Source organism: Talpa occidentalis, unplaced genomic scaffold (assembly GCF_014898055.3).
Source record: "Talpa occidentalis isolate TD23 unplaced genomic scaffold, MPIMG_talOcc4v2.1 talOcc4.4, whole genome shotgun sequence".
Lineage (NCBI taxonomy): Eukaryota > Metazoa > Chordata > Mammalia > Eulipotyphla > Talpidae > Talpa > Talpa occidentalis.
In genome coordinates, this window is record NW_023604295.1 from 123,013,729 (window position 1) to 123,030,820 (window position 17,092).

Below are 17,092 nucleotides of genomic sequence, written 5' to 3' on the forward strand. Positions count from 1 at the left end.
GCATGGCACGCAGACCTCTCCTGCCGCCCGCTGCTCCCCTCAGCAGTGTACTTCGGTCCTTCTGCCTGCTCTGCTCCCCGCTCTGGCTCTGGTGAATTCTCTCACCCTCCCGCGCTTCTGACTGTACCCACTGCTTGTATAAATAAATAAATAAATCTTTAAAAAAAAAACAAAAACAACAACATTAACACATGCTGGAAAGATATCACTTACAGCAACATGGAAGGAGTTCAAGGGAATTATGTACAGTAAAGCTAGTCAGAATGACAAAAACAAATATTGGACATTTATATAACAGATGATTCAACAAAGCAAAATGCTTATAAACACTAGTGGACACTAATAAACAAAATGAGGTATCCAAGTTTAAGAGGGAGAGAGAGGAGGAAAGAGTCAAAGGGGTACAATGGATGGTGGTGGAAAAAGAAAAGCAGCAACATATTGATATATATATAAAAATATATAAATATATACACTTATTTAAAAGTACATATTATATATGTGTATATAAGAGAAGTGTGTATTATTATATATATCATATATATATATAATTTGCCATAAGTGTAATTTGCATGAAGGCATTCTTTTTATGACTTCTTATGACTTCACCTGTTTATAGTTTTATAAACCACATAGCTTTCATTGTCACCTTCATTGTAATAACTTCTGTCCCCTTGTAGTGGGAACTCAGGAACCACCATCTTACCCAGACCCACAATCATAGCAGAAAATCAACAAAAACAGAGACTCCAGCACAGTTCCAGGACCCTGCACACAGCTACACTTACCTCTCCTGGGGGAGAGCTGCTGCTATACCTGGTCTGCTGATGCTTTTCAAAGTCATGTACACATACAGGATACATTCTACAGCCTTCTTAATCCTATCTTTTCTCTTTTTTCTTATAATCCATGAGATTTTGGAACCATTGTTCATTCTTCTCTAGTACAAGGTTGGGTGCAAGTGGATATAGCAGACATCATGGGGAACAGAATGGCAAAGGGCAGTCACTGCTGCAGGTAAACTTAAAAGCTGACAGGACTGTAGCCTCTAAAGGAAAGAAGATCTGGGCTGATGGGAAGAGGACAAGTCTGGAGAGAACAGAGTTGGTTTGGAGCTGAGAGTCGTATCGTAACACACAAAGAACACTGAACCATTGACACCTCCACTCAACCATGCAACAAACCTTTATCACCTACCACGTGCCAGAGACTGTGCTGGGACTGGGGATAATTAAAACGGGAATATTCTAAAGCAGAAAAAAGTTTAGAAAAGATCTATAGAAATGCTATTACCCTCTGTTCAGTGAGACTCACTTATTTCTGTCCCCTTGTTACTGATATTAATGACAATTATAATGAATAACACTTGGTAATTTGCATGCATTGCCTTATGCTAGCTTCCCAAACAACTGTATAAAGGATTACCAGGTCCCTACTAGGCACACAGAAGTTAAGTGATTCACTAGTAAAGGCAAAGCTACATAAATGAATTCCATGGTATCCTTCACTGCTTCAAGTGCTCCCACCAAGCCACGTACCACTGCCACCCCCAGTTTTGTGTGTGCATTAAACACACACACACATACACACACACACCCCTAGCTGGACTAAATGTTTGATGAATACTTACCCAAAAGTCACCTTTAAAAGCAGCTGCCACCTCCTTGAGCTATATATACATTTACCTATTAACACCAGAAGATACACTTACCCCCTCAAGGTAGATTTTTAAAAAGCTCAAATGGCCAAAAATAAACACGACTGCTGAACTTTCTGTCTGCCTTTCTGACTGTTGGGCTCCTAGTACTTTTATAAACCACTTCTCCAGTCGTGTTTGCTCTGGTTCCTGGGCAGAGGCATGAGGGGGGACCGGGCATCAGGACCATTCCCCTGTCTCGTGCCAATGAGGAAAGAGAACCTGCACAGAAAGTTTACCTGCCAATGCTGATTTCTTTTAATCCTAACTCACTATTGGCATAAATCTATGCTGCTCGCTATATGGAGTTGGCTAGAGTTGTCTGGACTCAGAACTGAAACCTGAAGTCCAATCATCTCTACACTATGACGTAAGGTTCTGTTTTGGTGCTTCTGTTGTTATTGCTGAAAATGAGCATAACTCTACTTGCTCCTCCCTTTCAAGTTTTTCTCAACATTAAAACTAATATAATTAAGCTCCTCTAATCCTGTAGTTAATATGTTTCCAAGTGTAAATTAACATAAAGTAAGGTTTCAGTGGCATAGAATATCATTCAGACATTCTGGGAATCAGCTTTTGTCTTTTATCCAACGCTGTCCTCATGGTGTGTCCATCTCAAGATAAGTATAGAGCAGGTTAATATCCTTGGCAGGAATAAGCAACAAGAAAAATTATAAACTAGCATTTCATAAACGTTTCTATTTCTAAAACTAATCATGGCTAAAGTAAAGTCAAACGCCTTGATCAATGATTGTCACATGGCAGCACTGCCTGCCTTCCTACTAAGAAATGAGATCGTGGTCCACTTATTAAGCTGATCACATTTACTTTATTAAGGCCATCGATGACAAACACAGAGACTTCAATTTATTTTTCTTTATTGTTGTCATTATTAGTTAATGTTGCCGCTGTTTTATTTGCATTAGGCCCCAGGACAACATCTTTTCTCTGAAAATACAGGCCCTGCTGGCAATAATTTGGGAGCAACATAGAGAGGAGGAGCTCTTCCCGTTCAGTCCTCAGTGAAGCAGGAGAGGGGCTTGGTGGCCCTAAATACACTTCCTGTTTACAGGGAAATGATGCAACTGAGTCCAACCTGCCTGTGGTGCTGTCCGGCCCTGGGAGGTCTTTCACAGCAATGCATCCATTCCTGCTTTAGAATCACTTTCTCCTCCACTACATTCTAAACTTTGCTGTGCAGCCTTCTCTACAGTCTAGTCTCTTTTCATCTATAATCAGTAAGGTCCCAAAGGAGATGTTTCCTCAGTTTCCTTTTGATCAAGCATTTCATCCCCTATGGCCTCCTGGTGACAATATCTGGCCACAAGAGACTGAGTTATAAGCCCAGGCTGACTCCCCTGATTTCTGACTCCAACTCTTGACTCCCCTGATTTCTAAATTCTCAGCAAATTGTTCATGTAACTCACTTTGATCTATAGCCACTAATATTTCTCCCCACACTTGATGCAATTTGGCATTTATTGCTTGCTTACCAAGTGAGGGTATACAGATGTACATGACTTGGCATCAGGAGTATAATCCTCAAAGTCCAGTATTCTAGGCAGTGCTAGAAGATTGTGGGTCTTTGGGAGAAGCTGGAATGAATTGAGCCACAACTAGCTTCCCTATCGATACATGAGACAAAGTTTTCTAGAAGAACACTGTATTCAATATAAAACATTTGAATATTTGTGTAAAAATATGTATGAATATTGTTAATAACAATTTAATCTTTGTGATTACAATAAAATGACAGGACAACCTTGTGGCTTCAAATGAATAATATTTAATAGAAGTATTCAGAAAAGGAATCTTGTGTTCCTGAAAAATTCATCTCCCCCCCATCCAGGTGCTAGAAGGAGTAAGATTCCATATTTCCTTGATTATAGTCATGAAATGTGAAGGCAGATATATTTTTTGAGCTGTGGCAATGTTAATTAGAGCTTGTTCTTTATGACTATTTATTGATTTTCTATTAATGTCCACCTCCAAATTTTCTAGTTTGTACTTAGATTTTAAAAACAAAAATAGAAAATAATAAATGCCAAGGCTAAGGTTAAACTGTTGAAACTTTTTTACACTGGAACTACCCACTGTAAATGAGAATTTTTGTTCTGTGGCCTTACACAGAGAACATTCCTGATGCTCTGTCTGAAGGAGTCTTAGCTGCTAGAGACAGTGATAGGGATGTGATGCTTGCTACTTTGGAGTTCTTGTAACTCTCCCCTCTCCTGCATAACATATTTGCATGCTATGTATGGAAAGCTGTATAATGACCCCCTAATTTCTGAAACCTGAGAATAATGCTATGTTACATAGTAAAGAAGGCTTTGCAAATGTGATTAAAGGATTTCGAGATCGGGAGATTATCCCAGATTATCAGGGTGGACCCAATGTTATCACAGCAGTCCTTAATGGAGGGAAGGTAGGAGGAACAGAGTGGGAAAAGAAAAAAAAGAAAGGTGAATTAGAACCACAGTGTGGAGAGATGTGCTTTGAAGATGGAGGAAGAAGTCATAAGCTAGGAAGCTCAAGTGAACTCTAGAAGCTAGACAAGGTCAGGAAACAAATTTCTACATTGCCCCCCTTGAAAGGAACACACCCCTTGTTGACACATTGATTTCAGACTTCAAGCTTTCAGAACTGAGAGAACAAATTTGTGTTTTTTAAGGCACGAAGTTTGTGGTAGTTTGTTACAGCAGCAAGAGGAAGCTCACACAGTATAAAATGTCCAGGTGTGTTTTTCTAAGGAGACTTGTGTGCCCCCATCTAAGTAACCTCTTGCTGTGAACCAAGACCACAGCAGGTCCTGTGAAGCCCTTAGGAAACCTCTGGTGAAATCTGGAGTCCTCAAGTAAATATCCACTGTGTCTTGGATTAAGGAATGATCCTGGGCCTCCTGGTGGCACAGGGGTTAAGTCTCAGCACTATGAAGCTATCACCAGCCACTGCGGCCTGAGTTCAATCCCTGGCCAGGTATCTGACCCATATATGGCTCAGCAGACCTAGCCTGTCTTGCCCATCACTCCCCTCAGCAGTGTATTTCAGTCTATCTGACTGTTCTGCTCCCCATTCCGCCTCTGGTGAATCCTCTCACCCCACCCCCACACCTCTGGACTATATCCCAGTTCCACACAAAAATAAATTAATAAAATTTACTTAAAAAAGGAATGATCCTGAGCTTTTTTGGCCTAAGCAATCAGAATCTCCTGATTTCCAAAGTCTGTTTACAACTTATTTATTTTCTCTTCATTAAAACTGAACAAATACATTTTTTCATCAAGATGAAAACTCTCGGCAAAGGCTTCTTTAAAGCATTTCCAGTCTTCTCAGTAAATGCAGACTCACAATATAGAAGAGCTCGTGCATGGAGAGGCAGGAAATGGAGTAAGCAGTGAGTCAAAGATTTATTTTCATCAAATACCTCGGAGGATTATTTGCAGATTCTTGGGTAGAGAGAAAAGTAGCATTCGTTAAAGCCATGTTATTTACACAGTTGAATTTTATAGTGAGCTTGTGGCTATGGTCTCAGACCAAAGAAGCTAACAAATCCCCAGTAACATAAGAACCAAGTTTAAAGTGGAAACTAATCTCAAAGAAATGGAAAGCAGGATACTTTATTAGCATATGTTCTTCAGGAAAGCACTTGCTTTTCTTATATAAGAGCCTGTTAAACCAGATGGGCCTTCCAGTAGACACAAACTCCTGAAGCAGAACTCTGTACTTGGAATTTCCTGCAATGGAGCCCCCCTCAAGGCCATTGTCCTAAAAAGTAGCAATTACCAACACAGAAGATTTCTCTTGTTAATAATACTAGTCATGCATTCAGATGGCCAACAGGCATGTCAAAAAATGCTCATAATCATTTATCATCAGGGAAATGCAAATCAAGCCCACAATGAAATGTCATCACACATCCCTGAGAATGGTTCATATCAAAAAGATCAGAAACAATAAGTGCTAGCAAGGATGTGGAGGGAAACGAACCCTCTTAACCCTGTTCGTGGGAATGTAGACTAGTCCAGTCCCTATGGACAACAGTATGGAGGTTTCTCAAAATATAAAAACTGGGTCTATCATACAATCTAGCAAGTCCACTCCTAGGTATTTATCAAAAATGCAATAGCACTAATTTGAAGGGATCTGTGCACTCCTATGTTCATTACAGCACCACTGCAATAGTCATGTTATGGAATTAACCAAAGTGCCCAAAGAAAGATGAGTGGATTAAGAAGATGTGTTGTAAATACACAATTGTTATACTATAAAATAATTAACTCTTGCCATTTGCAATTACATTGCTGGACCAGGAGGAGATTGTGCTCAGTGAAATAAATTAGAAAGATAAAGACAAGTAGAAGATGGCCATTTTCATTCATATTTGAATATAGAAAAACAAAGGGACAGACAAACCAAAACAAGAACAAAATCTATACATCTGACTCTAACATTGAGGCTACCAGAGAGAATGGGGGAGGGCAGAGAACATGGAAGAGGGCCCAAAAGACTGTGATGGAGGACTATGGGTGCTTTGGTTATGGGTATGGGGTGGTAACAGAAATCTGGAGAGATGTGATCCTGTGCCTCAAAAATCATATACAGTGTTGTAAATCAATGTTACCTCAATTAAATAAATTATAAAAAAAAAGGTCAAAGAAAGCAAAAACAAAATAATACTAGTTGCTTATGGTTATATTTATATTTAAACCTGCTAGGTTAAAAAAAAATCTTCTCTTACAGAGTACATCAAAATAGCAAATTAATCTTATTACAGTTATTTTTTTCTCTCTGGACGCTCAATGACCATCAAAACCTATATATCAAATTTGACCTTTTCATATTTCTTTACCCATAAGATTTCAGTTGTCACCATCACAATCTTCAGAGCTAATGACCCCGTAAGAATTGGTGTGTATCAGCATAGTCATCTTCATTATTCTAAAATATTGGTTAGAATTAAAAATTATTTTTCACAACAATTCTGTCAAAGATTGGCTCAATTTTTTTGAAATTATTTCCCACTTAAAACAAGTGCAAAGAGGGAAACAAAGCATGTTTTATTATTAGGCAATCTTGTACTTCTGTACTGAAAAGTCCAGACTTTTCCTTGGAATTCTCTTTAACTCCAGATGACTTAGAGGAGCTACAGTCATCACATGGAGGGATTTAATGAGAGTCACAATTGGGGATGAGAGGATGAAATCTACGAGGAAACAACTGGAACCGTTCTGGAAATTAGCAGTCTGAGTCGTAGCGATGGTTTCCAAGCACTGGAAGTCTAGAAAGTAAGATGATCATAGCTAGCTCATTTTCCTTTCAACCCAGGACAGGCCAACAAGCTCTGAAGGCAGCTTGAAAGGAGCTGAGTCAATTGCAAGGAGTTTTGTGTGGTGATCTTTTTCTGGATTCTTGGATAGTTTAGCAGCAAAACAGGTCAGATGAGCAGGTGCTGAATGGGAAGGAATCCCCCTGGCCGGTGTCCATAGAATTCTGGGTTCTCACCTCACTGCTGTGCCCTGGCCTTCTTGCCCCTCATTCCTCTTTTCATTTGCCAACCTGACTGGTCTGTTAGTCCAGCAAACCCAAATTCTCACTACCTTCACCTTATTGCTTCTCCCCTCTGAGGATTTTAGGGCTTAGTGAATGATTCTAATTCTTGGAAAGAAGAGCCAAATTTTTTCATGACTGTCATGAAAGGAGATTACACAATATTTCTTCAGGGGCCTTTACAAGTAGTCACTGCACAGTGCAAATTGGAAAAGCAGGGCAGATTTCTCACGAGGACTGGACCAGATGGCCTGGGCGAGCGCTCTGAGTCCTCCCAGTTGTCGCCTCCAAGAAAAAAAATCACGGCTGGGCTTCTGTTGTGGTTTCCAATCTGAGTAACTGAAAGTCAACCTGCAATGGGGATTTTTAAATGTGCTGTATTTTGATTCTGATTGTCAGAAGCAGGCTTTCAAAGCAATCTCCAAAATCACTGGGAGAGTGAAGTGCGCTTGGCACAGAAGCCAGTGTGCATCTCACATCCAGGCTTGGCAGGGAGCACCGTCTCATTCCCACACCCATGGTTTGGTGGAGAGGCCGGCACTTTAGATGCTGTGATGCTAAGCACGCTGTCATCTGGACATTAATTTATGTCCAGTTTAGAACATGTACAAGTAGAGAGAAGCTTGGGCAGAATTTTGGGGTCCTCGCCACTCTGCAGGAGACCAAGGAGTCTGGTTTGGCTCTCCAGGCTCAGCAAGTTCTTCGTTTCTAGATACAAACTGCAAAGTGTTTATGTATAGAAGGAAACTGTTCCTTCTCCAGGCTTTTTCCCTGTGTTGAAATAGGACGTAATCAAGAAGCTGCAATGGGGAAGCTGAAGGAGTGTTGGGAGACCTGAGTTTGGCCTTGACCTTCCCATCAGTACCATCACTCTCACCAAGGAAAAGGCCTTGTTCTATGTAATAATGTGATTGGAATAGATGGCATCTCAAGTGCCCTCCTAGCTAACATCATTGCTAGCAATCATGCAGGATTAATAATCCTCAATGTTGACATGGAAATGGAAAAGACATTTGCCTTAAATTTTTCAGTTTCTGTCACTTGATTTCTAAATCTGAAAAGCATGGCGAATTGGAGGCAGAAATATTTTTTAAGCATACAACATAATTTGCAAAAATGAGTAATTTGAAAATTATGTCTAATGGCTATTTATCGGAATTATTTGAAATTCTTGTAGGAAAAAAATATGAATTGATGCTTGGGAATTCAGTTCTTCTCATAAAGGGACTTTCCCTCCTAAAAGGAATTTTGAAGAATACTCCAGGAAACCAAGAGTCCTATATTTCAAACCTATCCACTGGATCAATATCTCATACTGTTTATGAATTAATACACTAACGATGGAATATGAATTTGAAATAGCATAGTCAACTTTATAAATATGATTTTCCTTTTGAATGTAATGGAATTTTTTTTCCTTTCAGAATCTTCCTCAAATTACAAGTCAAAATGTTTGCAGAAATTTTTTAAAAATTCCTAAAAGCAAATCACTTTTATAATTTATCATTTTTTATTAAAGTAACATTGGTTTACAACACTCGTTATGATTCAGAAATATAGGTTCCCACCTCATCAAGTGTTGGCACCACACCACACCCACGACAAGGCACCCAGAATCCACTGTGTCCCCCACCCCTTTCCCAAGCTTCTAAAGAGGGTCATTGAGTAGACTTGGAATTAAGGACTCCATCTAGAGCAACCCAACTAAAGATTGTGGTGAGATGACAAGCTGAATCTGGAACACTTTAGAAGGATTCCTTCACCTCTCTCTCTCTCTCTCACTCTCTTACACACACACACACACACACACACACACACAACTTCCAAAGCCATGGAACTGAAACAAAGTTTCCTAACAACTTCTGGGAGCCTCCCACCCCTCCTACCATTTTCTCACCATCCCATGGATGCCAGACTTCTGACTGGTGCCTTGCAGAGGTGGAATAAACTCTTTGAGATTGAATCAGCAACTCATTTTCAGGAAGATTTCTCCACCTCCCCATATTCCCATTTTGCTTTGAGGAAGAGAGGAAAGCCCACATCCATGGGTGTCAGTGAAAATGACAATGGTATTCTTTAACAAAAAAAAATTGGCACTTTAAATAACCAAGCTGCTCTCTTCTCTGGACCAAACTCAAATATTTCTATTTGAAACACAGCCACAGAGCTGGCTCTTCTCTGCCGCCTCTTCAACCCACCTATTTCCTCCTACTTTTCCCCATACGGAGGTTTACAAGTGTGTGTGCCTGTGTATTCTCTTTCTCTCTCTCTCTCTCTCTCTCTCTCTCTCTCTCTCTCTCCCTCTCCCTCTCTCTCCCTCTCCCTCTCCCTCTCCCTCTCCCTCTCCCTCTCCCTCTCTCTCCCTTTTACGTAATCAGCTGACAAAATTGATCTTTCACTTCAATTGCTTTGATTCAAATCTGCCCACCATTCGTGGGAGGTAAAAAGCAGTGGATGAGATGAGATGTGAGCTTTAATAACGAAGCTGAGATGGGAATGGCATGGGAAAAGCATCTGGTCTGAGATTTTCTGTGTAATTTTGATACTTTATATGAAAATAGAGTGCTATGGAATTCATTGTAAATTCTCTTCAAACTTACAACTTGTAGATTTTCTATTTTTTTTTAACAACTGGCAAATTATTCTTTCTTAACAGAACTTCATAAATAGACACCCTGTTCAAATATCCATAATGATCCTCCATTGCAAGTGTTTACCTCATGTTTAAATAACTTATCCTGGCCTTCAAGATGCGATACTCCAAACCCTCTTTACCTCTGCAAGATTCTCTCTCACCACTTCCCAGCATAAAGCCTTCTGTGCAAGTTCAGTATTTCTCACCACTACATGTACGGTCTTGGAGTCATACTTCCCTCTTCCTCTCTTGGTAATCTCCTTCCAAGCTCCACTGACCTGAGCTACTACTACCCCCAGCAATTAACATAATAGTCCATATATGTAGTCATTCATTTCCCAAGCATTTATTTAGTAGCTATTATGTGTCATGTTCCAGGTTAGACTCAAGAGTTATGGAAATGAATAAGATCCAGTCCTCTAGCCTTTCATGGACTAATAGGGAAGACACAGATGCAAATGGATAATAGCAACACTTATGTGATCAGTCACTTACATAATGCAAGTAAGAGTCAGAGGCAATTGGGAATAAAAATGTAAGTACTGAATGTGGTGTGGGGTGAAGCCAGGGAAGCTTTTATGGAAAAGGTCAATGTAGAGTCAGGTCTTCGAGTATGAACAGTTTACCTGACTAATAACAAGGGGTAGAATTCCAGGGTATAAAGACAAGCATGAAAAATGATACAAGGGCAACAATAAATAAGAAAATTCAGGGTACTGTGAGTAGTCGTCTTTTAAGTATTTCCTATAAAGCATGAGTGGAGATGATATAAGAACAAAGGGTGGTGACCAGAAAGCATGATGGAAGTCAGACCATGAAGGACTTCATGTCATGTTACTTAGCATGGATTTTATCTCCTGAGCTTTTGAATGGCATTAAAAGAATCTGGGGAAAATATCATAATCTGAAGCTATCTAATGCATGCTAAAAATCATGATTGCAACAACCTGATTGACAATGTATGGTGAAAAATTAAAAAAAAAAAATGAAATATCCAGACTACAGAATACTACTTGCCAATAAAAAGGAATGATCTACTGATACACACAGCCATTTGAGTGGGCCTCAAGAGAATGATGCCAAATTAAAAAAAAAAAAATATATATATATATATGTGTGTGTGTCAGTTCCAAAATACTGCATGATTTCATTTATATGATATTCTCAAAAGATTAATATTATAGAGATTATAGAGATAAATCACAGAATTAGGGTTGGGGAAGAGGAAGTGGATGTGGCTATAAGGGGTCATATGAAGAGCTTTGTGGTGATGGAACAATTCTGATTCTTCATGTAATACTGGGTCCACAAATTTCTACATGTGATAAAGTTGCATAGACAAATAGACTTGCATACATTCATGGTTTATAACTGGTAAAATCTGAAACCAATTCTGTGGATTGTACCAATGTTAACATACTAGTTTTGATTTGTTGTGATATTATGCAAGATAGTACTATTGGGGAAAAAAACAGATTAAGGGTTCAAGGAAATTTCCTGTATTGGGATTTTTTTTGCATTTTCCTTTGAATCTACAATTATTTCAAATAATGTTTTCAATGGTGACAAAAAGGTCATTAACCTGAAAAACTGGAAAAAAGAATATTTTAGTGAAATCTAAAGACGATTGCTCAGACAACAGTTCTTAGAAAGTATTCTCTTAAGAATTTCAAAATATGCTTTATGTAATATATAGCATAAGGTTATATTGACCTGGAGGAATATATTTCAGATAAATGTTTTCTTAATGAAATTAGGCCCATCAAAAGTCAAATTGTTGTAGAACTAAAGTAACAATTTCAAAATATGGGTGGAGGATAGCTTATGAGTGCAAATGTGCTCAATTCTGAATAACAGAGGCTCTGAGACCAGTCAAACATGAGTGGCTAGATCATTCTAAAAAAATTTAAAAACAAACAAGTCTAGTTGAGCATCTGTTCTGAGAGATTTGGTTATCTTAGGATGAACGTTTCATGTATGTATCTAAGTCTATCATGTATGGTTACGGACTGAACATCAAACTAACAGAGTGTGATGAACTCCAAGGTCAACACAAGCAAAACTAAAATAAAGGAACTCTCAGGCATTAACAAAGCACAGATGTAAATAAAGTCTATAAGAAAAAGAATTGTCTTGGGTTATTTAAATACAGAATAGTCCTCAGGATAAAAAATAAGTGGGATCTTGTTCTTTGGGGCTGACAGTAGCATTTAACTAGCAGATTGTTTCAATGGATTTTTTTCATCCTCAACCTTGAAACAATAGCTAATCTTACGCAAGATTTTGTATAATGGTGGTGTAATTCTAAGAGTGGCTTTGAGCATTTTATTTTTGCAAAATTCAGATGCTTCACACAAATATATATTAATTATTTCTAGACTCCCAAGTTAATAAGTTCTTGATTAATGGATGATAATCATGAGCTAAAATATAAATTTGGCCTTAGAAATCATAGGGTATTATATCAGTAGAAGGCATTCTACATTATTTACCAACATTGTAGGTTGGTCCTGGCTTGTCAGGTGGCACCTTACAGCAATGCTGGAACCTGAAAGAAGTCCCTAGAGTGCCAAATGGGTGGCAAATATGGGCAAAATTACTCATGCCCCAAGCTGCAGCAATTTGTCCTGGAACTGAAGCAGAGGTGGCAACATCAAATGGACAAGCTAAGTTAGTCCAGGCATAACTATCATCCCTAAAACATAGACTTCAAAAGAATGTCTCCCATTAGATTGCTATTTTCTGTTTTTCTTCTTCCTGGTCTGTCTCCTCAACTTGAATGTAAGCCCCAACCCTTTTCTGGTTTCTGCACCTTCATGTAGCAAGTTCTAGTGGGGTTCCTGGTATACAGTAGTTGCTCAGTAAATATTGTTTAATTAAATGAACGCCATAGCACTGCTTTTTGACCATTTTTGATGGTAGATACTTTTTTACTTCTATGAACCCTCTCCTCATAAAATGCAGAGAAAGAGAGTATTTTGTAATCTTCTATGGGGCTCATGGATCCCAGATTAAATTATGCCTGCGAAATTATTTTCAAGTATAAGAATATTAGCAACACATGCCATTCTTGTATCTTCAGACATCTCCTGATTACTTAACCAAATCAATCACCACCCCACACACTACATGGAATTTTGCTTATTTTTTTGTTTATTTTTTGCTATTTGTTACCATTAATAAATAGACCACACATGCACATTATGTTTGAATGGCAACAATGTCAAAGAAAAGGATAATTCGACTAATAAAAATGTTTCTAATTTTTAATAAAAAGTATGGTTAGTCTCTCTCCTTTCCACCTGTTTGTCTGTCTATCTCTCACCCTAAGGAGAAGTCTAATGTACATTTGGCACAATCTCATCATCTCTTTTTTTTTTTTAAAAAAAAGATTTATTTATTTATTTATACAAGCACTGGGTACAGTCAGAAGTGCGGGAGGCTGAGAGAATTCACCGGAACCAGAGCAGGGAGCAGAACAGGCCGAAGGACCAAGGTACACTGCTGAGGGGAGCAGCGGACGCTGCAGGAGAGGTCTGCGCGCCATGTGGGACCCTCGCCATTGCCCGGGGATCAAACTGGGGCTGCAGAGGCTGCAGGCAGCTTCGCAGCCCAGCGCTCAACTGCTGCCACCGGGGAGGCCCCTCATCATCTCTTTTTTAAAGGTCACTCTCAGTAGAATTTGAAAGAGGGAGGATTACACTAAGAACTGTCTGTTTGTCATAGATGGAGTAGTTCAGAATAAGAGGGGCGTGGAGATGAGGTACTTGTCCAGTCATCATAAACAATAAAGAGCTCAAAGAACACTGAAGGCCACATATGGCTAACTTTCTGTCAGAGAAGAGCAGTCCTACCTTACCAGTAATGAAAGATGCCCAAGCAAATCTCCCTCACACACTGAGCTTTTGGCCAAAAGAGACAGCTATTCATCCAATCTGAGATGAGCTGTATTACCAGAAAAATCTTAATAGAAACCTTCTGAAAACCCTCCTAAAATCAAACTCTTCAATACAGTGATCCACAGGCACCTATGACAAGCTCTCCCAAGGAGGGCTGTTACTTTTTATTTCTTCTACTTTACAAAAAGAAAGGCCATGGCCTACTAACATGCTGGAGGCCACAAGTCAAACCACCTCAGTGATGGGTCTTCACCCTGGGGGTCTGGCTGCAAGAAGCTTGGAGGAAGGAAGCAGCTCAGCTCCACCTCAGCAGCTGCACTGCATGCGGAGCCTCTGTGAGCACTGGGCACGGGCTGGGTGTGTGCCACAGTGGCAGCACTAGAAAATGCCAGTGTACTGGGACTGCAGTCTAGTTAGTGACTTGTCACTGTGGGCTCCACTCCCCATCACAGGAAGACTGTGAAAAGCTGACACTGCCAGACATTGCCCAGAGTCCAGCTGCTTGAACTGCGTTGCCATTGAGGGAAGGGCTTTATAGGGTTTTTAGTGGGGTCTCCCCACAGACACATGATTTTCTTTCTTAATGGTCCTCAGACAACAGTTCTTGGTGCTTTTTCAGTGAGCCTTCCTGTAACTCTGCAGGGAAACTTTTTCAACGATAACTTTTATAGAAATTGGTTTAATGCTTATTTCAGAAACTCCACATGGGAAGCAACCTTAGGTGTGAATTCTTTTAATAGCTTTAAGTTCCTTCCACCCTAAAACCTCATTCCTAACAAAGAAGACAGATAGCTAGATGTAAATAATTGACAAAATCATATCTGCAAACTAGAGTAAGCAAAGCTTTTGAAGGATGCACCATCAGCTTCCCTACTCTACATCTGCAAACACTCTTAGAAATGAGACGCATGGTTGTTTTAAAGAAATAAAGTCAAGAAGGATCAAGACAAAAACATAATGAGGAGGCAAGAGTCATATAATTGAATAATAAAATTTTCTGCTTATCAAATTTAAGTCATTCTTTTAATGGGAGTATCAACTATTACCAGGAAGACTTCCATCTTCCTCTATTGTTTTACATAGAAAAAGATGGAGCTTAAAATCATGTGGGAAAATTGGGAGCATTACAATAGACTTTTTCTTACAACACACTCTGCATTTCTTTCAAGCAGTAATGGGATTTAAGTGTGGCAGTGTCCAATCTAATTTGCCATTGTAGGTGTTTCTTCCTGCAACAAAACTTCCTTACAAGCTGTGCATAGCTTTTGTTTCCGTGGTAGTTCAAAAGATACCTAGGAATGCGGTATACAAGAATGTAGACCAGAAACTATTTTTAATAATATAAGGGCAGAAACTAGACTGTGCCAAAAAAATAGGACAAACACCTTTGCTGTTTAAAAGCTACCCTGAGCTCTGTCCAGTTTCCAGCAGTTGAGTTGGTATCTGCAGACCCGAATCCATACAGATCTAGGGTGTTTGTAACACTTCCGAATATACACAATGGGTCCCATTTTTTTTAAATCTCATACACACACACCCAGCACAACACAGCCAATCTGTGTTCTCCACCCTCCTAAGGAGCTGTTTTAGAGAGACCTGAGAATTCTAAATGAAGCAATCCACCGATGGGTGAGTGACTTTTCAAAACCACTGTACCTCTCCAGGGCACCTGTCCAGGACACGGAACCCCTGGGGAAGAGGAAATTTGATATCCATACCTATATTTCATGCCAGTCTGCTTCGCGGTGGACTCCTTGAGAGAAATGTGGTGCTGGGGGGTGAAGGTCCCCAGGCTGCGGGCGATGATAGCGACTGTGCGGAATTTGGCCCGGGCTGCGTTCACCACATTGGGGGCGGTGGAGCTCTGCTTGCTCAGAAGTCGGTCCTCGCCATTCCGACTCTTCAAATTGTGCTCTGTGCAGGCTATGGAGACTTGCATTGCTTCCCCGGGCGGCGCACGGTCCCTCTCAGAATCCCACAACACAGGCGGTCACACAGGTTAGCAGCTGGGGGCTCTGCTTGCCTTTTAACCCCTCCTCGCCCCGCTTGCCAGAGGTGCCCTCAGAGGAGAGCTGGGCAAGTGGCGGGAGTGGTTGCGGTGCAGGACAGAGTCCCCGGCACCCGGAGAAGTCAACAGTCAGTCCCGAAGTTATCACAGCAGCTGGAACGAGGATCAACCTCGCAGACCTTCCCAGGTGGTAACCTCGCTCGATTAAACAGCCAAATCCCTGCAATCGGGGGGCTCCTGCAGATGCCTAGAGCTGAGCATCCGCACCGGCTGCTCGCAGACCCGCGGGGAGCCGGTGCGCTGGGTCTGAATGCGGGTTCCCTCCCGGCGCTGGCTCCGATCCGCGCAGACCGCAGGAAGCGCCCCAGCAGCCTCTGGACCACAGGCAGGATGCTCGCCGCGCGCCCAGCATCCCCAGAGCAGCTAATCGTGCTCCGGGCCGCGGGGATTGGTAGTCTCCATGCGCTCCGGCCTCAGCTCCCTCCCAGCCGGGTTCCGGGAGGACTAGGGGTTCTCAAGAGCCCTCTCCATTCATTCTCTCCGCGAGAACCTGGGTCGCTGAGTCCGCACCTACGCGGGCTTGTGGCTGCACGGAGGACCAGGCAGGTCCCTTTAAGGATCTCCTTGCTTTGTGTGCGGCTGGGAAGGCAAGGATCACTTCTGCTGAAACAGAATCAATCCGGAGGGTTGTTCATAAAGGGGGCTCTGCCCAGACTCCAACCAAATCCTGCTGCAGCACAACAGTTGGAGCTGGAGGATGGCAGAGTGGGGGAGCCTCTGCGCTGAACGCGCCAGTGAATAACACGTGGATCTTCTGTGACTGGCGTGCTAAAACACAGCTTGAAAACCCCTGTTATTAGCCTTGCCTGGGTTTGTTTCCTCTTTACATGCTATTTCTTAAGCAGATAAGTTTGAAGTTTCCCGAGGAGCCACAGGCATACTTTGAGGAGTCAAGCCTGCTAACTTGATGCTGTCTCCCAGAAGAGGGCCAGAGGTGGGGGTGGGGCAGCAATGCATCACCACCCTGGTGTGGCTGGGTGGGTGCCGGGTCCACAACTCCACCTAGGACACCTAGGACCACGTCTCCAAGCCTGGTGGCCCGCACCAAGTACACTGCCCTGATCACCTATGGCTAGCTGCTCCGACAAGCTCTACCTCAGGTCAGGGGTGGACAGTAAGACACCCCCTTCAACTCTGAATCCACATGAAACAGGAACGTTCTGGTTTAGTGTCAAGTGCAATATGTTGGCCCAAACTAAGCATCACATGACTAAGAACCTATCTCTCCATTCAAAATATATGGAAGT

General features: G+C 41.2%; 1 protein-coding gene across 1 annotated transcript in view; it reads right to left on the reverse strand.

Annotated features, from left to right (window-relative positions):
• KCNAB1 (potassium voltage-gated channel subfamily A regulatory beta subunit 1) overlaps positions 1-16,623 on the reverse strand; it is a 211,630-nt gene extending 195,007 nt beyond the window's left edge. Inside the window, exon 1 of the mRNA XM_054700987.1 lies at positions 15,496-16,623. Within this exon, the coding sequence (XP_054556962.1) occupies positions 15,496-15,716 (221 nt within the window). The 5' untranslated portion in view covers positions 15,717-16,623. The remainder of the gene's footprint in view (positions 1-15,495) is intronic.
• Positions 16,624-17,092: the final 469 nt, after the last annotated feature.